This window comes from Podarcis cretensis (genome assembly GCF_951804945.1).
Source record: "Podarcis cretensis genome assembly, chromosome: 2".
Classification (NCBI taxonomy): domain Eukaryota; kingdom Metazoa; phylum Chordata; class Lepidosauria; order Squamata; family Lacertidae; genus Podarcis; species Podarcis cretensis.
Genome location: NC_137171.1, coordinates 123,534,843 through 123,553,928, shown reverse-complemented (window position 1 = coordinate 123,553,928; position 19,086 = coordinate 123,534,843). Strand labels below are relative to the sequence as shown.

The 19,086-nt window shown below is 42.4% G+C and overlaps 1 protein-coding gene across 1 annotated transcript in view; it reads right to left on the bottom strand.

Annotated features, from left to right (window-relative positions):
• LOC307210980 (vomeronasal type-2 receptor 26-like) overlaps positions 1-19,086 on the bottom strand; it is a gene marked incomplete at both ends in the record, with an annotated part of 47,216 nt that overhangs the window by 20,446 nt on the left and 7,684 nt on the right. Inside the window, one exon of the mRNA XM_079967178.1 lies at positions 16,804-17,043. Coding sequence (XP_079823304.1) covers positions 16,804-17,043 — 240 coding nt within the window. The remainder of the gene's footprint in view (positions 1-16,803; positions 17,044-19,086) is intronic.

Genomic DNA, 19,086 nt, shown 5'->3' with positions numbered 1-19,086 from the left:
TCAAAACCAGGGAGCTACTTCTGTGAATTCTCATAAACATGTTTTCCTTCACCTCTGCACCTGCGCATCAAGCCACATAGAAAATCTATGGTGTTGCCAAGGTGACGTTTCCTCTCGTATAATTATCCTTACTCTAGCCAAAGCTCTAGGGATTGAGCCAAAGATTGCCTGTGAGAAAAACCAGCCCAATATCAGAATCAAAGGCAAGGTAAGATAATTCATGGTGTGTAAAATAGCCCCTATGCTGCTGAGAATCTGTCTTGTCCATTTCCCAGTGCCACAAATGATCATGTTTGAGCACCTGAGGTCTAGACTTTGAGTTTTGATATTTCTTTTCAGATGCATTGGGATGAGAAGTTTTCTTTGTTTCTGAATTTTGTCCCATGATATCCTAAGTAGTTTTGCTAGTAAGAAAAATAAAGTACATGCTCTTGTTGAATGGTTACTTTAAATGTAAAGGTTCATCATTGTTCCACCTAATGTGTATGTCTTTAAGGGGCCAGAGCAAGATAACGAGACCCAGCTTTACAGCTGTGAAACATAGCAGGTGCTGCTGAGTTGCATTGATTAAGGTGTGTCAGCATTTGCATGGAGTATATAAGGAGCAGCACCTAGCTCTACCATTACCCTGGGGGTTGGGTTGGTGGTTGGGTCTGGTTTGTTGATGTATTTAGTGTAAATGGAGTTTTTGTTTTTTGTAATTAAAACCTTGCTTAAGTTATTTTGAGTCCCTTTCTTTTTAATGCATGGTCTCCCCAGCAAGCTCTCTGCAGCGCTACCATACTGCAAAAAGCCAACATCTTTGGTTATGGGCCCAGCTGCTGAGTGGATGACTGCATATTTTTGGACTCTGAGAAAGGTTTGAAAACTCCTTCTCCTGTTAGTGTAGTTTTTGTGGGTCTGGAAGATTTCCAGAATGGTTGACCGGGTTCCTGAAGCTGAGAAGGCTCTGGTCTTCTCACAGCTAACAGATGAGAACTATAGTTTATGGTCTTTTCGGGTGGAGGCGCTTTTGACCTCTAGGGAAGTATGGACCTATGTGACTGATGACCCTCCTGACCCTGTAACTAATGCTTGGTCGAAAGGAGATGCAAAAGCCAGGGCGATAATTAATTTGGCAGTTAGCGACCAGCAAGTAGTCTATATAAGGAATAAGAAAACTGCCAAAGAAATGTGGGACAGTCTTGCAGCAGTGCATGTTAGAAAAGAATCAGCGTCTGCATTGACGTTTTTCAAGCAGTTGTACCAGACTAAGTTGCAGCCTGGTGGTGATTTGGCAGCACACTTGAGACGTCTGGAGGCAATACGCGGCGAATTAATTCGAAGGGACATGGACATACCTGATATTCAGTATGTTTTTATCATTCTTTGTTCCCTTAATGAGGACTTTGATGGTATAGCTAGCCAGATATCTGCCGTCCCACCAGCACAATTAACTGTGGAAGGGGTGACGGCAAGATTAATGGGCGAGTTGGATAGAAGGGAGGCTTGTGCCATAAGCACTCCTATTTCCAGAAGTAATGAGGAACGCCATATGCAACCTTTTGGTGATGCGACTGCATTTAAAGCTGCAAAGCGTTGTTGGTTCTGCAATAAGCAAGGACATTTTGCAAAGGACTGCAGATCCAAAAGAAAGCAAAGTACTCCTAAGCCTGTTTCTGCTCGTCAGTCACGGTTGTCATCTCAGCAGCCAACATCGCACCGTAAAGACAGAAATGAGCCGCGAGCTTTTCATGCTCGGACTGCAGATCATAAAAGAATTAAAGGTGCCAAGTGGAATTCTTTTATTGTGGACTCAGGAGCTTCTCACCACGTTTGCAACAATCGAAGCTTGTTTATTTCTTTCGAAGAGGAAATTGGTAATGTACATTTAGCCAATTCACAAGTCTTGCAGTCACTTGGCAGAGGTACTGTTAAACTTGACTCTTTAAATATTACAATAGCGAACTGCATTTACTGCCCATCAGTGGACAATTTATTATCAGTAAGGTGTTTTGCTCGTCACGGCATAAGTGTGCGTTTCTTAAATTCAATGTGTGAGTTTTTTGAGGGGAACAAACGTCTATTGTATGCCCGGGACTCTGATGGTTTATATGGACTGTATTTTCGCACCTACTCCCAATCGCCTATAAATTGCAGAGCAGCACAGTCAAGCCAGGGGTTGAGGAATGTAAGGCCACATTCTGGGTGTGTCCATGAGGCGCACAGAATTCTGGGACACTTGAATTTTGCTGATGTAATTAGGACGAAGAATATTGTTAATGGCCTCAACTTAAAACCATGTAAATTCTTTATGCAATGTCTATCTTGTTGCAAGAATAAGATTAAGGTTGCACGCAAGGGTAGGTGCTCAGATAGGAAAGTAACTGAGCCATTTGAGCGTGTACATTGTGACTTAGTTGGGCCACTCCCGCCATCATTAGGAGGTTCTAAGTACTGGCTCACTCTCATAGACCAGTATAGTAGATATTGTTGGACTTATGCAATAGCTGAGAAGTCCCAAGCATTTGAGAAATATAAAGTTTTTTGCAACTGGGTAAAAACACACTTTAACAAACCTATTAAGAACCTGTTTTCTGACCGGGGCGGAGAATTTGTTTCTGAGGATTTTGAGAAATTCCTGGAAGCGCAGGGGACTACTCATGAGTTATCTTGCCCCCGAAGTCCCTGGCAAAATGGGCTTGTTGAAGTTGTGCAGCGTGACTTACAGGCAGGGGTTAAAACGTATCTGCACGATGCCAATCTGCCCAAAGACTTTTGGGCTGAAGCGCTTAATGCTTTTTGTTATGTCAGAAATCGCAGTTATCATTCTGGTTTAGATGTCACCCCCTATGAGAAGCTGTTTAAAAAACGCCCTAATCTGAAATACCTACGCATTTGGGGTTCAGATGTAATTATGCATTATCCCGCTAAGCAAAAATTGGGTGAGCGTAGTGTCCAGGGAAAATTAATGGGCTACCAGCAGGGGGCGTACAGAATTTACATACCAGCAACTGGCAAATTTCATATTACCAGAAGCATGATACAAACTGTAAATTGGAATGGAGTTGCTGTTTTCCAAGATACTGACGGTATAGATAGTACTGAGGAAGAAGAGGAAGCAGCAGCAGCAGCAGGAAATGGTGATTCTGAATTAATGGAAAAAGACAAAAAGCCTGTTGAATCTGATAATTTGTTTGATGATTTAAAGTCACAGGCACCTGAGGGGAGGTTAGATTCTCTTGATTTTTCTGACCATGAGCTTAGCCTACAGGCACCTCTTCAGTCTGACAATGATGATTTACAACCTGAAACTAGTGGTTCCCTTAGTCCTATTAAGTCTGAGGAGTCTGACTCTCTTTCTGGACTAAGACGTTCAGATAGAAAGAGGCAGAAGCCACAACATTTTGCAGATGAACATTTTAATACTGTGTATGCCAATAAGGCGGTTTTTGAGCCAAAAAGCTACAATGATGTTCAGAATTTACCTAAGCACCAAGCTGCAAATTGGTATAAAGCTATGAACTCTGAGATAGCTTCTTTAAAAGAGCATAACACTTGGTCTCTTGTACCACAAACCCCAGATATGAGACTTATTGATTCAAAATGGGTTTATAGAGTTAAAATGAATGACAAAAATGAAGTTGTAAGGTACAAAGCAAGATTAGTTGCTAGAGGATTTCAACAAATTCCAGGCGAAGATTATGATTTGTGTTATTCACCAAGTGTAAAATATGAAACAGTTAAACTTTTGTTAAAAGATGCATCACAACGTGGACATTCTGTTTATCACCTAGATATAAAAACTGCATATTTGTTTGCAGATTTAAAAGAACAAATTTTTATGCGTGTCCCTGAAGGCATAGACGCCGCTGAAGGTTTGGTATGCAAATTAAATAAATCCCTTTATGGTCTGCACCAAAGTGGAAGGAATTGGCACCAAACTTTAGCAAAAGAATTGCTGGATATTGGTTTTTCACAAGGAAAGGCAGACAATTGTGTGTTTATAAAGGAAAGGGCAAACTCTGTAACAAAGATATGTGTGTATGTAGATGACGTGTTAATTTCTACAAAAACTAAACAAGAATATGAAGAAGTAGTATCACAGTTACAGAAGAAATTTGATGTGGTGGAATTAGGCATAGCTAAAAATTACTTATCCATGCAAATTGAGAAAGGCAAAAATGGATCTTTTCTGGTTCATCAAACTGCAAAAATTGATGACCTTGTTGAAATGCTACGTTTAGAAAATGCAAATGGGAAGGAAACGCCTATGGTGTGTGGTTTCACCTTTACAGGTGAAGATAAGCCATTCCCTAACAAAACTTTGTATCGTTCTGCTATAGGCAAGCTAAATTTCATTCAAAGAATCTCAAGACCAGATATAACTTATGCTTTTCACTTTCTGGCAAAATTTGTGGAAAAGCCCACTACACAATGTTTCTCTGCTCTTAAGAGAGTGGTAATGTACCTTAAACATGCCAAACATTATAGGTTGCAGTTTACATCAAGTATTGACAAAGGTTTTGAAATTTTCTGCGATGCATCTCATGCAGTGGAACAAAATAATTGCAGGGGTGTGTCTGGTATGGTGTTTTGTTATAACGGTTGTCCATTTGAATGGAAGTCCCAGACACAAACCATTATTTGTCTCTCCACAACAGAGAGTGAATTATGTGCATGCGTTCAGGCCACTCGTGATGTAGAATGGTATCTGCAAGTATTTGCAGACCTACAGATGCAAGTAACGCTACCAGTAAAAGTTTACCTTGATTCCCAGAGCGGACTCGCTATCCTATGTTCAGAAACCAATACGCAGCGCACTAGAGTCTTAAGATTACGTCTGCAGTTTGTAAAGAAACTAATTGCTGATGAAATGATTGTATTTGAATATGTTCCAGGTGACAATCAAATTGCGGACATTTTTACAAAAGCACTTCCAAAGGTTACACATGAAAGACATGTACAAAATATGCTTTATGTTTTTGTTCCACAATAATGAACCACAGGGGAAATGTTGAATGGTTTCTTTAAATGTAAAGGTTCATCATTGTTCCACCTAATGTGTATGTCTTTAAGGGGCCAGAGCAAGATAACGAGACCCAGCTTTACAGCTGTGAAACATAGCAGGTGCTGCTGAGTTGCATTGATTAAGGTGTGTCAGCATTTGCATGGAGTATATAAGGAGCAGCACCTAGCTCTACCATTACCCTGGGGGTTGGGTTGGTGGTTGGGTCTGGTTTGTTGATGTATTTAGTGTAAATGGAGTTTTTGTTTTTTGTAATTAAAACCTTGCTTAAGTTATTTTGAGTCCCTTTCTTTTTAATGCATGGTCTCCCCAGCAAGCTCTCTGCAGCGCTACCATACTGCAAATAGTCAACAGCTCTGTATCACAAACAAAAAGCAAGCAGTGCTCCTCACTGAAAGTCTCACCCCTTGTTAGGATTGTGCTTGTCTTTAGGAATCCTCAAATGGGCTATTTTAGGGTGTCAACACAAACATTTTGGGGGATCCATGAAGAAGGGGAGCTGGGTCATTCGAATTGTCAGATCACCCACATCCACAGAGGAAAGCACCACATCTAAGGAATGTCCACAGCGATGACACAGGCCAGATTTATTCAGGGAAAGCCCCATGGAGTCCTTGCTTTCCACAAAGTCTGAGCAGTCCCTTGTAAGATCGTGTCGGCATGCATGTTAAAATTCCCTTGGACCTCCAGATGAGGTGTTTCCAGGAGAACATCTGGCAGAACCTGAAGCAGCTGAAGTAGGGAGTTCTTGGTGCAGCAGGGAGGCTGGTACACCAACAGGAATCCTGCACTGCCCCTTTTGCCAGAGTTCCAGAACATGCACTCAGAAAACTGTGTCCTCCTAATAGGTCGCTTCGTGAAAACTAAAGACTTCCTAAAAAATCACTGCAACCCCACTCCCCGCCAACATGACCTGAGTTGCTGTGCGTAAGAGAAACCTGGCATACAAGCAGTGGTAAGAACAGGCCAAGCTGCTGTGTCCAACCAAATCTGGGTTACTCATGCCAGGTCAATTCCCCCATCCATGATCAAGTCATAGATGGCACTGTTTTTATTGGTCATTGACATGGCAGTTAAAAGTTAATTTATTAATTTAAGTTACCACTAGTTGTGTTCTAAGACCAATTCACTGAAGCCCTAAGCAGCAGGAACACAGAACATAAAGCAGTTACACCTTCAGGATTGGACCATGGCACAGATGTCCAGGGAGCCCTGTTCGGGTTGCCATTGTCGGGATCTCTGCTCGGCCAAGCTGATAAATCTCATCTTCCGGAATCGCCCTCCCAACGAATAATTAACGACCTGAGCCTTTGATGAGGCTCCAAGGCACATTCCCCCCTTCAGCAGAGTTTCCAGCACAGGAAAGAGACAAGAGGTTTGGACTACATTGCAAAGACTTTTATTTCTAGGCTACACAGACAGCAAAGAAATATACATCCTCTCTCTATGAAAGCAGAGAGCAACTCAAACAAAGGAACAAAGGAAACATGACACCAGTAAACATCACATCCGTCTCCTGCCTCCGTGAGACTTCCAACAGCCTGGAAGGTCTCTGGAATGTAAACAGAGTCCTGTGACTCCAAGCAGCTGCTCAGTGGCAAAGAGAAACTAGCAGACATATGTCCTCTTTTTCCAGAGCATGAGAGCTGTCATAGCGATAAAAGTAGAAGTTGGCAAATGTGTCCTCTATTTTGCTCTTCTAAATATGGCAGAGGGGGGAACTAGATCTAAGGAAAACTTTGAAAAATATTGGGTTTGACTCATTCTCTAGCTAAAAGAGCCCCAGTGGAGTTTAAGACTGAAATATCTGCAGCTTTTGCAAAGTGTGGGAAACATAGGTTGTTGGACTTTTAAACAACCTGGCATTAAGCACCAACAATGTGCTCCCCATGCCTCTTAACCACTACACCACACTGGCTCTCAACAGGTTACTTCTGGGTTCTGGCACTTGTGCATGCGCAGAAACGCTAAATCGCTCTTTGCGCATGGCCAGAAGCGCCGAATCGGAACCCACGCGTGCGCAGACGCGGCACTGTGGGTTGATAACACTGCGGGTTGAAACATGTTTCCCACACAGATCAAGTTCGCAACTCGATCATCCACTATATTATTATTATTACATGGGGGCGTCTTATAAACGAGAAAAATGGTACATTTAAAGAAAATAAAGCGACATAAACAATTGAGATGTAATTTGCAAAAAAATATTGATGATAGTCACACTGCTTTAATAATGTATTCATGTTTCAAAGGTGAAAGTCACTTCAGGTTTAGCTCAAGTGTTACTTTTCATCAGAAAATCCTCATGGAAGGAAAACCTGATGAATGCTTGAACTATGAAAAGAGCATTTGGTGGAACCCACACTTTGCATCCCACCAACGAATGATTATTGGGAAAGAAACAGGATAATATCACATCATGTTAGAAGTACTTATATTACTTCAAGCCTTGCTGCCCTTTTATATAACTCAGAAAGGTTAAAATAGTGTCCCTCTTTTATATTGCAATAAAGCTCAGATGTTTCTCCTCCTTGGGTGGCCACATTGCATCTTGATTCATACAAGAATCTAAGCCCTCAGAAGCCAACAGGGAAGCATCTTCAGGCATCTCAAGCAACAGCAACGGATCATCACCAACTTTTAGCAAGTATACAAACTTTAACATATATATATAGAGAACCTTCTTCTGGCAAAAAAGAAAAGGATAAAGGCTATGTAACTGTATGTAAGTACCTATTGTAGAATAACAACTGGGACCCTGAAGCCCACTACATGTCCCAAGGTCCTGTATCACCTGAATTAAGTTCACACCAACTGTTTCTGATTAATATTCTGTTTTAAGCAAAACCCATCCCTTTATATAGCCTGGAGAATCTGCTGCCATCTTTAGGTTTTTGTTGTCAAGTGCTCCTTTGTGTTCAGATCAGGCCTCAGTATAATGATGTAGCACTTTGGGATGAAGATGCAGCCCAGAAGCCCAGCACTGGAGGCCAACATAGAGAAGACCTGCATGGCTACCATGTATTTCCCCTTGGTGCTCAGGTAGGTGGGCACAAAGGACACCCAAACACTGCAGAAGACCAGCATGCTGAAGGTGATCAGCTTGGCCTCATTGAAGGCCCCAGGCAGCTTCCTGGCTAAGAAAGCCACCACGAAGCAGATAGCAGCCAGGAAGCCCATGTAGCCCAGGGCACCATAAAACATGGCCACAGACCCTTCATTGCATTGCAGGATAATCTCTGCAGGCTGGGAGTGCATGTCAGACTCTGGGAATGGGGGAGAGGTACTCAGCCAGGTGGTGCAGATGAGAACTTGGACACTGGAACAGGAAATGACAACAGCGTTGGCCAGACTTTTCCCCAGCCATCTCCTCACTCTGTTCCCTGGCTTGGTGGCCATGAAGGCCAGCACCACAGTGATGGTTTTAGCCAACAAAGAAGAGACGGCAACTGAGAAGATGATGCTGAAGACCATTTGTCGGAGAAGACAGGTCTCTTTCTTCGGCCGGCCAATGAATAGTAAGGAGGATGAAAAAGAGAGCAGGAGGGAGACAAGGAGGATGTAGGAGAGGTCCCGGTTATTGGCTTTGACTATGGACGTTTCTTTGTATTTAAGGAAGATTCCTAAAACAATGCTTGTCATTAATAGCAGCAAGATAGCAATGGAAGCTTGAACACTCCCCAAAGTTTCTTCATAGGTCAGGAAGGTGATAATTTTGGGAAGGCATTGAACTTGACCCTTGTCTGGATGCTGATCTTCGGGACATTTGGTACAATGTTTTGCATCTAAGGAGGAAAAAGGAGTGCTCTAGCATCATTTAAATCCACAACCATCTATGTTTTATTACATTTTAGGGGGAACAATGTCCATATATGGGAGTGTCAGGTAAAAAGAATGTCTAAAAAGGGAGTGGACAAAATTGGTTTGTTCAATTGCTTATTTAATATTTGTGCTTATCCTGTTGGCTTCTTCCATGATGATAGAGGCGGTTTTGAAAAGTTTCTCATTTTAATCACCAAAACAACCTTGTGATACAGGTAAAGCTGAGAGGCAGTGACCTCCCACAGAGGTGCTTCTTGTACAGCTTTTGCTGAATTTATACTGTCCTGTTCTATGTGAAATGGTTTTACCTTAAATAAATAATATATCTGATTACTGAGGATGCCCTCACAATGATCATTGATTCGTAGTCCAGAAATTGCTTCCTATTCATTCTTTGTTTCAACCCACTTCCTAGAATTAACGTAGGTGAATAAAAAAAGAGAAGCGAAAAAAGGAGGCACAATCAAAAACGTCTTTTGACTCTTCAAAGAAAGTGTTCCTAAGTGAATGTTTACACAATTTATATTCTCAAAAGGGCTCCTGTTTATATTCACCCACCTTCCTGAGCAGAGATGGTCCCATCTGCACATGGGGCACAAGCATAGCAGCAAACGGGCTTTCCTTCTTGAACCACTTTGGCGTACCCAGGTTGACAGGTTTTGGTACACCTGGAGCTAGGTACAGTCTAAACATAAAGAACATGCATCAAACAGAAAGTGTCAGGACTATTTGTGTCTCTGTCATTCATTTCTGGAGTTTGGAATGGACCTAACAAGGGTCCCTATTCCCACTGACCCCAGGCACTTTTCCAGGGAAGCATTTTGATGCAGGACCACGTGGCAGGGAAAACTCTTTGGTGTGTTTCCTTTTTTTTTTGGACAATTATATTGGACTGTTCTATGCAAAAGTATACATTAAAAAAGCAATTTTAGAACCCTAGAATGACAGTGATAACAAAACAGCGGCAATAAAACATACATATGAAGTTAAAATCAAAGGACCCCTAGATGGTTAAGTCCAGTGAAATTTGACTATGGGATGTGGCGCTCATCTCCACTTTCAGGCAAAGGGAGCCGGCATTTGTCCTCAGGCAGCTTTCTGGGTCATGTGGCAGCATGACTAAACCACTTCTGGTGCAATGGAACACTGTGATGAGTGCCAGAGTGCACAGAAACACCATTTACATTCCCGCTGCAGCAGTAATTTTTTATCTACTTGCCCTGGTATGCTTTTGAACTGCTGGGTTGGCAGCAGCTGGGACAGAGCAACGAGAGCAGCAGTTAAACATACCATGATCTGAAGACTCCAAATTCAAAAAGTGCCTCCTGAATTATGGTTTTTATTTTTATTTTTCCAAAGTGTTTTGAGTCCTGGCAAAGAATGGGGAGATGAGCCTCTTGGGGCAGCCTCCTCCACTTAGCCCCTCTCTCTCCCACCCCTCTATTAATGCCATTGCTGCTGCCAGTAATGCTAATTGCTTAAGGTGGCATCCCTGGTGTCAATATTACAGCATTCGGTTTCTAGTCGACCCCTACCTGCACCTCAACCTCCAATCAACCCCTCTCCACACCATAGTAAGCTGGCACCACGCTTCTTAAGCGTCCAGGCACTCAGTCCAGGAGATGTCATCAAGATTCCAGGGAGCAAGAGATCTCCTTTCCACTCTTTAATTCCTCAAGTCTAAACATGAATCTCATTCACCCCCTGGGCTGACTTTGGAAAACTCTGCACTCCACTGATTAGGGCTCACCCACACTTCCTTTTTTGCCACATTTCTAGTCACAGGTCCATGTCAATGCTCCATGTCAAAAATTTTCCTCCATCCATCCATCCACCCATCCATCCATCCATCCATTCATCCTGTCTAGCTGTCTCAGTGCTTCCCCTAAGAAAACCCACATTTTAGCACTGAATCAAAGCAAATGGCAGTCAGGTTTTCCACAGGAAGTGCTGGGACAATAAACGAAAACAAAACCCTGCTCTGACCCAGATGAGGACCTGTAAGTCAAATTGTGGCAGAAATGGAAGTCCCAGTGAGCCCTTATTCCCAGCAGGTGTGCAAAGGGCTGTAGTCAAAGTGTCCTTGGAATTATTCATTAAGTGATTAGACCATTACAGATGTGGGATAAAATAGAATGCCATACCTTCTCAAACCACTTGGGCCACACAATGGCTTGTGAGTTGATTGTGAACTTGGTGTCAGTGGATCCGTCTCTCCTTACACTCCCAACTGGCACTCTTACACGAGACTTATTGGGAAACATCACCCAGTTCTCAATGTCATAGTAGAATGGAATCTGCCCATTCTCATCCAATGTGAGGCTGCCCATGGAAGTATTCAAAAACTGCATTCCTCTTAAGAAAGGGTGAAGCTGGAACAGCAGGAAAAAACACCAGCCTTTATGAAATAGAAAAGTTGAATATAAGCCCTCTACACTTTGAGCTCTAATCTCCCAGGAATTGGAGACACATTTCATCTGGACTCATGAACCTTTTGCAGCCATTTCTTTTTCTTTATTAGAACATTTGTAGGCAACTCATTGTATAAAATAACAAGGTCTCCAGAGAATAAGATAAATACAAAAGACAATAAAAATACTACATAAAAATAAAAATAGCACAAATACCAAACTTTTTAAACATAGATGGTCCTACAAATCAGTGCACAGCATAGATGCCAACATCATAGGGCCCTGGGTGCCCAAGCACCGACAAAATTCCCCATGAAGGGGTCGGGCATCCACAAATTTTGGTGCCAGAGCCATGCATGCTGCATGACACCTACAGTCCCAGGCATAGGGCCATATTGGCACTCCTAGTGCACAGTTAGACCCTTACCTTATGAATAGAACACCATTTCCTCAGCTGCTCACTGTATCACCAGGGAAGGTTATTTGTCAATAGGGGCCACTCAGGTCTGCTCACAGCCAAGAGCATAGGAGTGGGATGTGTGGCTGTTCAGAGTAGTCCCCCTGCCTGGTAAAATTATCTGAAAGTAGGGGGAATTTCCCCTTCATGGATCATTGCCTTGCCATGGCGAAGGGGCTTGAATAACTCAGACAAGCTATGAACTATGCTGAGTAGGGCACCCAAGATGGACAGGTCATAGTGGAGAGTTTTGACCAAACGTGTTCCACTTGGAGGAGGAACCGGCAAACCACTCCAGTATCCCTGCCAAGAAAACTCCATGGACAAAGACAACAGGCATATAAAAGTTATGACCCTGGAAGATGAGCCCCTCAGGTCTGAAGGCGTCCAACTTGCTACTGAGGAAGAGCAGAGGACAAGTGCAAGTAGATTCAGAGCTGATGAAGCGGCTGGGCCAAAGCCGAAAGGACGCTCAGTTGCGGATATGCCTGGAAGCGAAAGGAAAGTCCAATGCTGTAAAGAAAAATATTGCATAGGAACCTGGAATGTAAGAACCATGAACCTGGGTAAGTTGGATGTGGTCAAAAATGAGATGGCAAGAATAAATATTGACATCCTGGGCATCAGTGAACTAAAATGGACGGGAATGGGCGAATTCAGTTCGGATGACCATCATATCTACTACTGTGGGCAAGAATCCCATAAGAGAAATGGAGTGGCCCTCATAGTCAACAAAAGAGTGGCAAAAGCTGTACTGGGATGCAATCTCAAAAATGATAGAATGATCTCGATACGAATCCAAGGCAAACCTATTAACATCACAGTAATCCAAATTTATGCACCAACCACTGGTGCTGAAGAAACTGAAATTGACCAATTCTATGAAGACTTACAACACCTTATAGAAGTGACACCAAAGAAGGATGTTCTTCTCATTATAGGGGATTGGAATGCTAAAGTAGGGAATCAAGAGATAAAGGGAACAACTGGCAAGTTTGGCCTTGGAGATCAAAACGAAGCAGGGCAAAGGCTGAGTTCTGTCAAGAGAACAAGCTGGTCATCACAAACACGCTTTTCCAACAACACAAGAGACGTCTCTACACATGGACATCACCAGATGGGCAGCATTGAAATCTGATTATATTCTCTGCAGCCAAAGATGGAGAAGCTCTATACAGTCAGCAAAAATAAGACCTGGAGCTGACTGTGGCTCAGATCATCAGCTTCTTATAGCAAAATTCAAGCTTAAACTGAAGAAAGTAGGAAAAACCACTGGGCCGGTACGATACAATCTAAATCAAATCCCTTATGAATACACAGTGGAAGTGAGGAACAGGTTTAAGGATTTAGATTTGCTGGACAGAGTGCCTGAAGAACTATGGATGGAAGCTTGCAACATTATACAGAAGGCAGCAACGAAAACCATCCCAATGAAAAGGAAATGCAAGAAAGCAAAGTGGCTGTCCAACGAGGCCTTACAAAAAGCAGGGAAGGGAACGTAAGCAAAATGTGAGGGAGATCATGAAAGATACAGGAAATTGAATGCAGATTTCCAAAAAATAGCAAGGAGAGACAAGAAGGCCTTCTTAAACGAGCAATGCAAAGAAATAGAAGAAAACAACAGAATGGGAAGAACCAGAGATCTGTTCAAGAAAATTGGAGATATGAAAGGAACATTTCATACAAAGATTACCATAACAGAGGACAAAAGTGGTAAAGACCTAACAGAAGCAGAAGACATCAAGAAGAGGTGGCAAGAATACACAGAGGAATTATACCAGAAAGATATGGATGGCTCGTACACCCCAGGTAGTGTGGTTGCTGACCTTGAGCCAGACATCCCGGAGAGTAAAGTCAAATGGGGCTTAGAAAGCACTGCAAATAACAAGGCCAGTGGAAGTGATGGTATTCCAGCTGAACTATTTAAAATTTTAAAAGACGATGCTGTGAAAGTGCTACACTCAATATGCCAGCAAATTTGGAAAACTCAGCAGTGGCCAGAGGATTGGAGAAGAAGTCTACATCCCAATCCCAAAGAAGGGCAGTGCCAAGAATGCTCCAACTACCACACAATTGCACTCATTTCACATGCTAGCAAGGCTTTGCTTAAAATTCTAAAGGTAGGCTTAAGCAGTATGTAGACCGAGAACTCCCAGAAGTGCAAGCTGGATTTCGAAGGGGCAGAGGAACCAGAGACCAAATTGCAAACATGTGCTGGATTATGGAGAAAGCTAGAGAGTTCCAGAAGGACATCTACTTCTGCTTCATTGACTATGCAAAAGCCTTTGACTGTGTCGACCACAGCAAACTATGGCAAGTTCTTAAAGAAATGGGAGTGCCTGATCACCTCATCTGTCTCCTGAGAAATCTCTATGTGGGACAAGAAGCTACAGTTAGAACTGGGTATGGAACAACGGATTGGTTCAAAATTAGGAAAGGAGTATGACAAGGCTGTATATTGTCTCCCTGCTTATTCAACTTATATGCAGAATTCATCATGCGAAAGGCTGGGTTGGATGAATCCCTAGACAGAATTAAGATTGCCGGAAGAAATATCAACAACCTCAGATATGCAGATGACACAACCTTGATGGCAGAAAGTGAGGAGGAATTAAAGAACCTTTTATTGAGGGTGAAAGAGGAGAGCTCAAAATACGGTTTGAAGCTCAACATCAAAAAAACGAAGATCATGGCCACTGGTCCCATCACCTCCTGGCAAATAGAAGGGGAAGAAATGGAGGCAGTGAGAGATTTTACTTTCTTGGGCTCCATGATCACTGCAGATGGTGAAAGCAGCCACAAAATTAAAAGACCCCTGCTTCTTGGGAGAAAAGCAATGACAAACCTAGACAGCATCTTAAAACACAGAGACAGCACCTTGCCAACAAAGGTCCGTATAGTTAAAGCTATGGTTTTCCCAGTAGTGATGTATGGAAGTGAGAGCTGGACCATCAAGAAGGCTGATCGCCGAAGAATTAATGCTTTTGAATTATGGTGCTGGAGGAGACTCTTGAGAGTCCCATGGACTGCAAGATCAAACCTATCCATTCTTAAGGAAATCAGCCCTGAGTGCTCACTGGAAGGACAGATCCTGAAGCTGAGACTCCAAGACTTTGGCCACCTCATGAGAAGAGAAGACTCCCTGGAAAAGACCCTGATGTTGGGAAAGATGGAGGGCACAAGGAGAAGGGGACGACAGAGGACGAGATGGTTGGACAGTGTTCTCGAAGCTACCAGCATGAGTCTGACCAAACTGCGGGAGGCAGTGGAAGACAGGAGTGCCTGGCGTGCTCTGGTCCAGGGGGTCATGAAGAGTCGGACACGACTAAATGACTAAACAACAACAGGGTGAATTTACAAATACATACTTCCATGAGATTGAAACTTTGGTTTCTCAGTATTTTAGATAATGTGGAAGCCTGCAAATTAAACTCTCTCCTTTCCCTTAAAAGTGTAGCCGCTTTCAGTGGAACTTGCACAATGCCACAAAAGAGGACACCGTCTCCCATTATCATTTGGTTGTGTTAATTTATTGGCATAGAGGTACATTTCTTAATATTTTTATTTCAACAGCTTTTCCAGCAAGCTGAGAAGCTATTTGCTTTTCATGTGCTTTCTGTAGTTTTACAGTGTGCTTCATACTATCCAAGTTGTTAAACCGCCTTGCACTCTTTTGACAAAGGCCAATTTTATCATGTAAAAGTTTAGATATTAATCTATAATTCAAAATTCCTTCTGTTTTACAGTTGATGTGCAACTTCAAGTCCCAGCAGAGACACAGTGGGAGATGAGGAGGAACCAACTTCTGCTATGATGGCTGCATCTCTTGCCAGAGAGGAAGAACTAGATGGTGGGGGACTGTTCTGACATAACCAGAATAGGCAGAAAGGTCTGCTTCTGCCACAAGACTCACTAATGAGATTCTCCACCAAAAGGAGCAGAAAGAAATAAAAATCTCAGTCCTAAATCTGAATCCAGTGGTGGGGAAATGAGTAGCAACTTGCAACAAGGAAAAGGAAATACCTGCCATGGCTGTAGCCTTTGACGTTCCAGGCTGTCTCCTCCACTCGCCATCAGCATGACCTTTGATCTGGATGAATATGCAGCTTTTAAAGCCTGAGCCACAGCTTGGACACTGAAGTAAGTGATATAGCTGTCTTGAGACAGGGCTCTATCCAGCTCCTCTTCAGGCAGCAACTCCAGTTTCTCATTCTCTGTGCATCTTGTCCGACCTTTCGCAGCCAATGTGTGCTTTCTATATAAACAATGAAATGCTTTATCCCAAAACTGTCCAAGAATTTTGGAAACTGGCACATAGGATTGGTATTTGTTCCTTAGTTGGGGCTTCATTATGAAGGACAAAGATCCATGGATGTACTGGAAGAGATCAGGAGCACTATGAAAACCAAAATTAATGTCTAGAAGACCTATTGAGATCCAGACTTTCCCCCCGATTTGTTTCTCAAGAAATTGTTGTATTATCATGAGTTCAGTCCATGCCCCTTGACTGCTTTCATAGTAAACAAATATTTTGACTTGGTCCCATATGGTAAATGGTTCACTTGGGATGAGATATGGATCTACGTTATGTTCTGGTATTCTTTTTAATAAGGCAATGCAAATTCCATTGTTCGTCATCAGAGGTGTCAAGGCACTCAAGAACCTTTCTCCATTATCATTGTCTGAAACCAAGAGGCCAGTCCACGTCCATCCAAAATTCAGGAGCAACTTGACAATCCCCCAATACTGACTTTCCCCCTTGGGGACCATTTGGTAGACAAAGGGGGCTTCAGTTTTCTCATCCAGTGTCTGAGTCATAACGCCATAACTGATCTAGTGAGGAAAGGAAGAGATTAGTGATTTGTTTCACTTTCAGGAAAAGGAATAGATACTGCATTTATTGTCTGTTATTACTTATTATCTGTTATTGTCTGAAAAAATGTGCTTGCTGCGGTTGATTGCAGTTTTAGTCTGAAATATTTGGAGAGTGCCAGATTGGTGGAAGAAAGATCTACTATCACTCAGGGTTTTCTCACTTTTTCATTTCCCATATTGACTCTCCTGGAAAGAAAGTGGAATTTATTTCTTGTCCCTATCCTTCATACCTGTGGGATTTTGTAGATGCCAGACATGGCTGAAATCTCTTTCGAGATGGCAGAATTGCTCCCTTCAAGAACAGCCAGAAGGTTATTCCATCTTCCACAGCTATAGTTTGGAATATTGCTTTGCCCCCCTGCAAGCAAGTCTATCATTGCATCGGAAGTCATCCTTCCATCCAAAAAGTTCTCAAAGAGGTTGTAGCCCAAGGAGATGTTGGGTAAGAATCTGGAATCCCGGTTGATCTCCTGAACGGAGAACAAGAAGGACAAGATGTGCCAGTAGAACCTAGGCATAAAACTGCAATGAAACATCAAATAAAAAATGTCAGAAACCTATTTACCATGTAAAGAAAACAAATGTTATTTCTAGGCAATCTCAAAGTAGCTCATCACCAAACAATGATATGTATGTTTGCAGTTTGGGCTGAGACAAGGAATATATTTTTATTATTATTTATGTAATAAATTTATATACCGCTCTTTATCTGAGGATCACCTAGTTACAAGGTGTAAATCTATTTACCACTTAACAATAAAAACTAGGAGATTGCAAATTCCATTGCAAAGAAAGAAAGAAAACACACATCTTTCAAAGTGGAAAATTGCCTTTATTATTATGAATTAAGTAGAAACTGTTGGAGTGGTGTTGGAGAAGCAAGACACCCAGTGGCATCTAATTACTTACCATCCAAGCCTTTTTGAGGGAATCTGGGAAAAAATGTATGGGTCTTCTAGAGTCAACACACTTGGAGATATGATCCCACCAATTATGAAGTCTCCGGGCCGGTAGTAATTCTGTGTTTCACTTTCTTCCCAGATCAGATTCAAGGGACATATTTTTCCTTGATTTTTGCAGTCTCCATGTGTCATTAGCAGGAAAAGCAGGAGGGAAATCATTTTGCCTATGCCTCCTACTCTTCTCTTGTGGCTGCTCCTCTCTCCTCCCCAGCCAGGTCATCAGAAGTCAAAAACACTTGCAAGAGGAATGCTGCAGTGACTTTCCCAGTATGGGCAACATTCAGGTATCCCTCAGCTGTTCATTCAGACTGTCTCTGACAAAACAGCTATTCTCTGCATCAGCCTTTCTCCCCAGGCACAGAGCTAGATATAACTTCCTGCTGTCCTTGATTGTGCTGTCTTGGCAACCTCCAGAAATATATCTTGATCTTGGCAGGAATAAATAGCTATGATTTTGATAATTATAAGGAGAATAAATTTGACACTGCAACAAACTTTAGTCATTGCAAAGTTTGGGTGGCAGGTGCAGAGCTGGAGGAAAAACATGTTTATAAGAAATCACAGGTGAATTGCCAAAGTTTGATGTGTGTGTGTATGTGTGTGTGTGTGTGTGTGTGCAAGTTTGGCCTCAACAGCATTAGGAAAGCTCTGCAGCCAGATGAGACCAAGTCCCATCTAGTCCAGCATCCCATATATTACAGTGTCTGATCATACACCTTTGGGAAGCTCACAAGCAGGGCATGGGGGTAAGAGCCCTTTGGTGGTCTTGTTCCGCAACAAACGCTATTCAGAGACAGTGCCAGATTTACGTATAAGCTAAACAAGCTATAGCTTACGGCCCCACTCTCTTGGGGGCCCCAAAAAAGGTTAAAGGGAAAAAACCTGCATGTACATTTCCAAAATATAGAATAAAAAACAAGGCATAGGGCACTGCAGGAAAATACATCTTTCTTCTGAAGTTCAGAGATGTCTTCTTGGCTCAGCATCAAATTGTGCAGGTTCCTAGAAACAGATTCCCAGCACACAGCTATCAACTGATCTTTAGAAAAAAGAAATAAAAGAAACTGCAAAAAGAAAGTGAAGAAGAAATACAATGAATGCTGGCATGTATAAAAGGTGGAATAGATTGGTTTAAAGTGTATCAATGGGACAAAAACATTACAAATGCCCATATAAATCAATGGGTAACACCAGCCACCCAGACACTTCATTCAGGCTCCAGCAATAAACACAGACCCTTCAACCAAGACTGGAGCTTAGTGGAGCTTGGGAGATGCCAAATTATCACTCCAACTAAGAAGGAGGAAGTCTTAGGGGGAGCCCCTGCAACACCACCTTCCCTGCCCAAGGAAAAACTTGGTTGCTCTATTCCTGGAAAAACTTGGTTGCTCTATTCAATAAGCGATCTGTCTGGATTGAGAGGCAGACCAAGGTAGAATCACTTTCAGCTACAATACTGAATGTCATTAACTGCATAAGCTACTGACCTTCCTTGGGCTCTAGGGATGCTAAAAGAGCTGTGTTGTACATAGTTGTTCTACTATGTGCCAG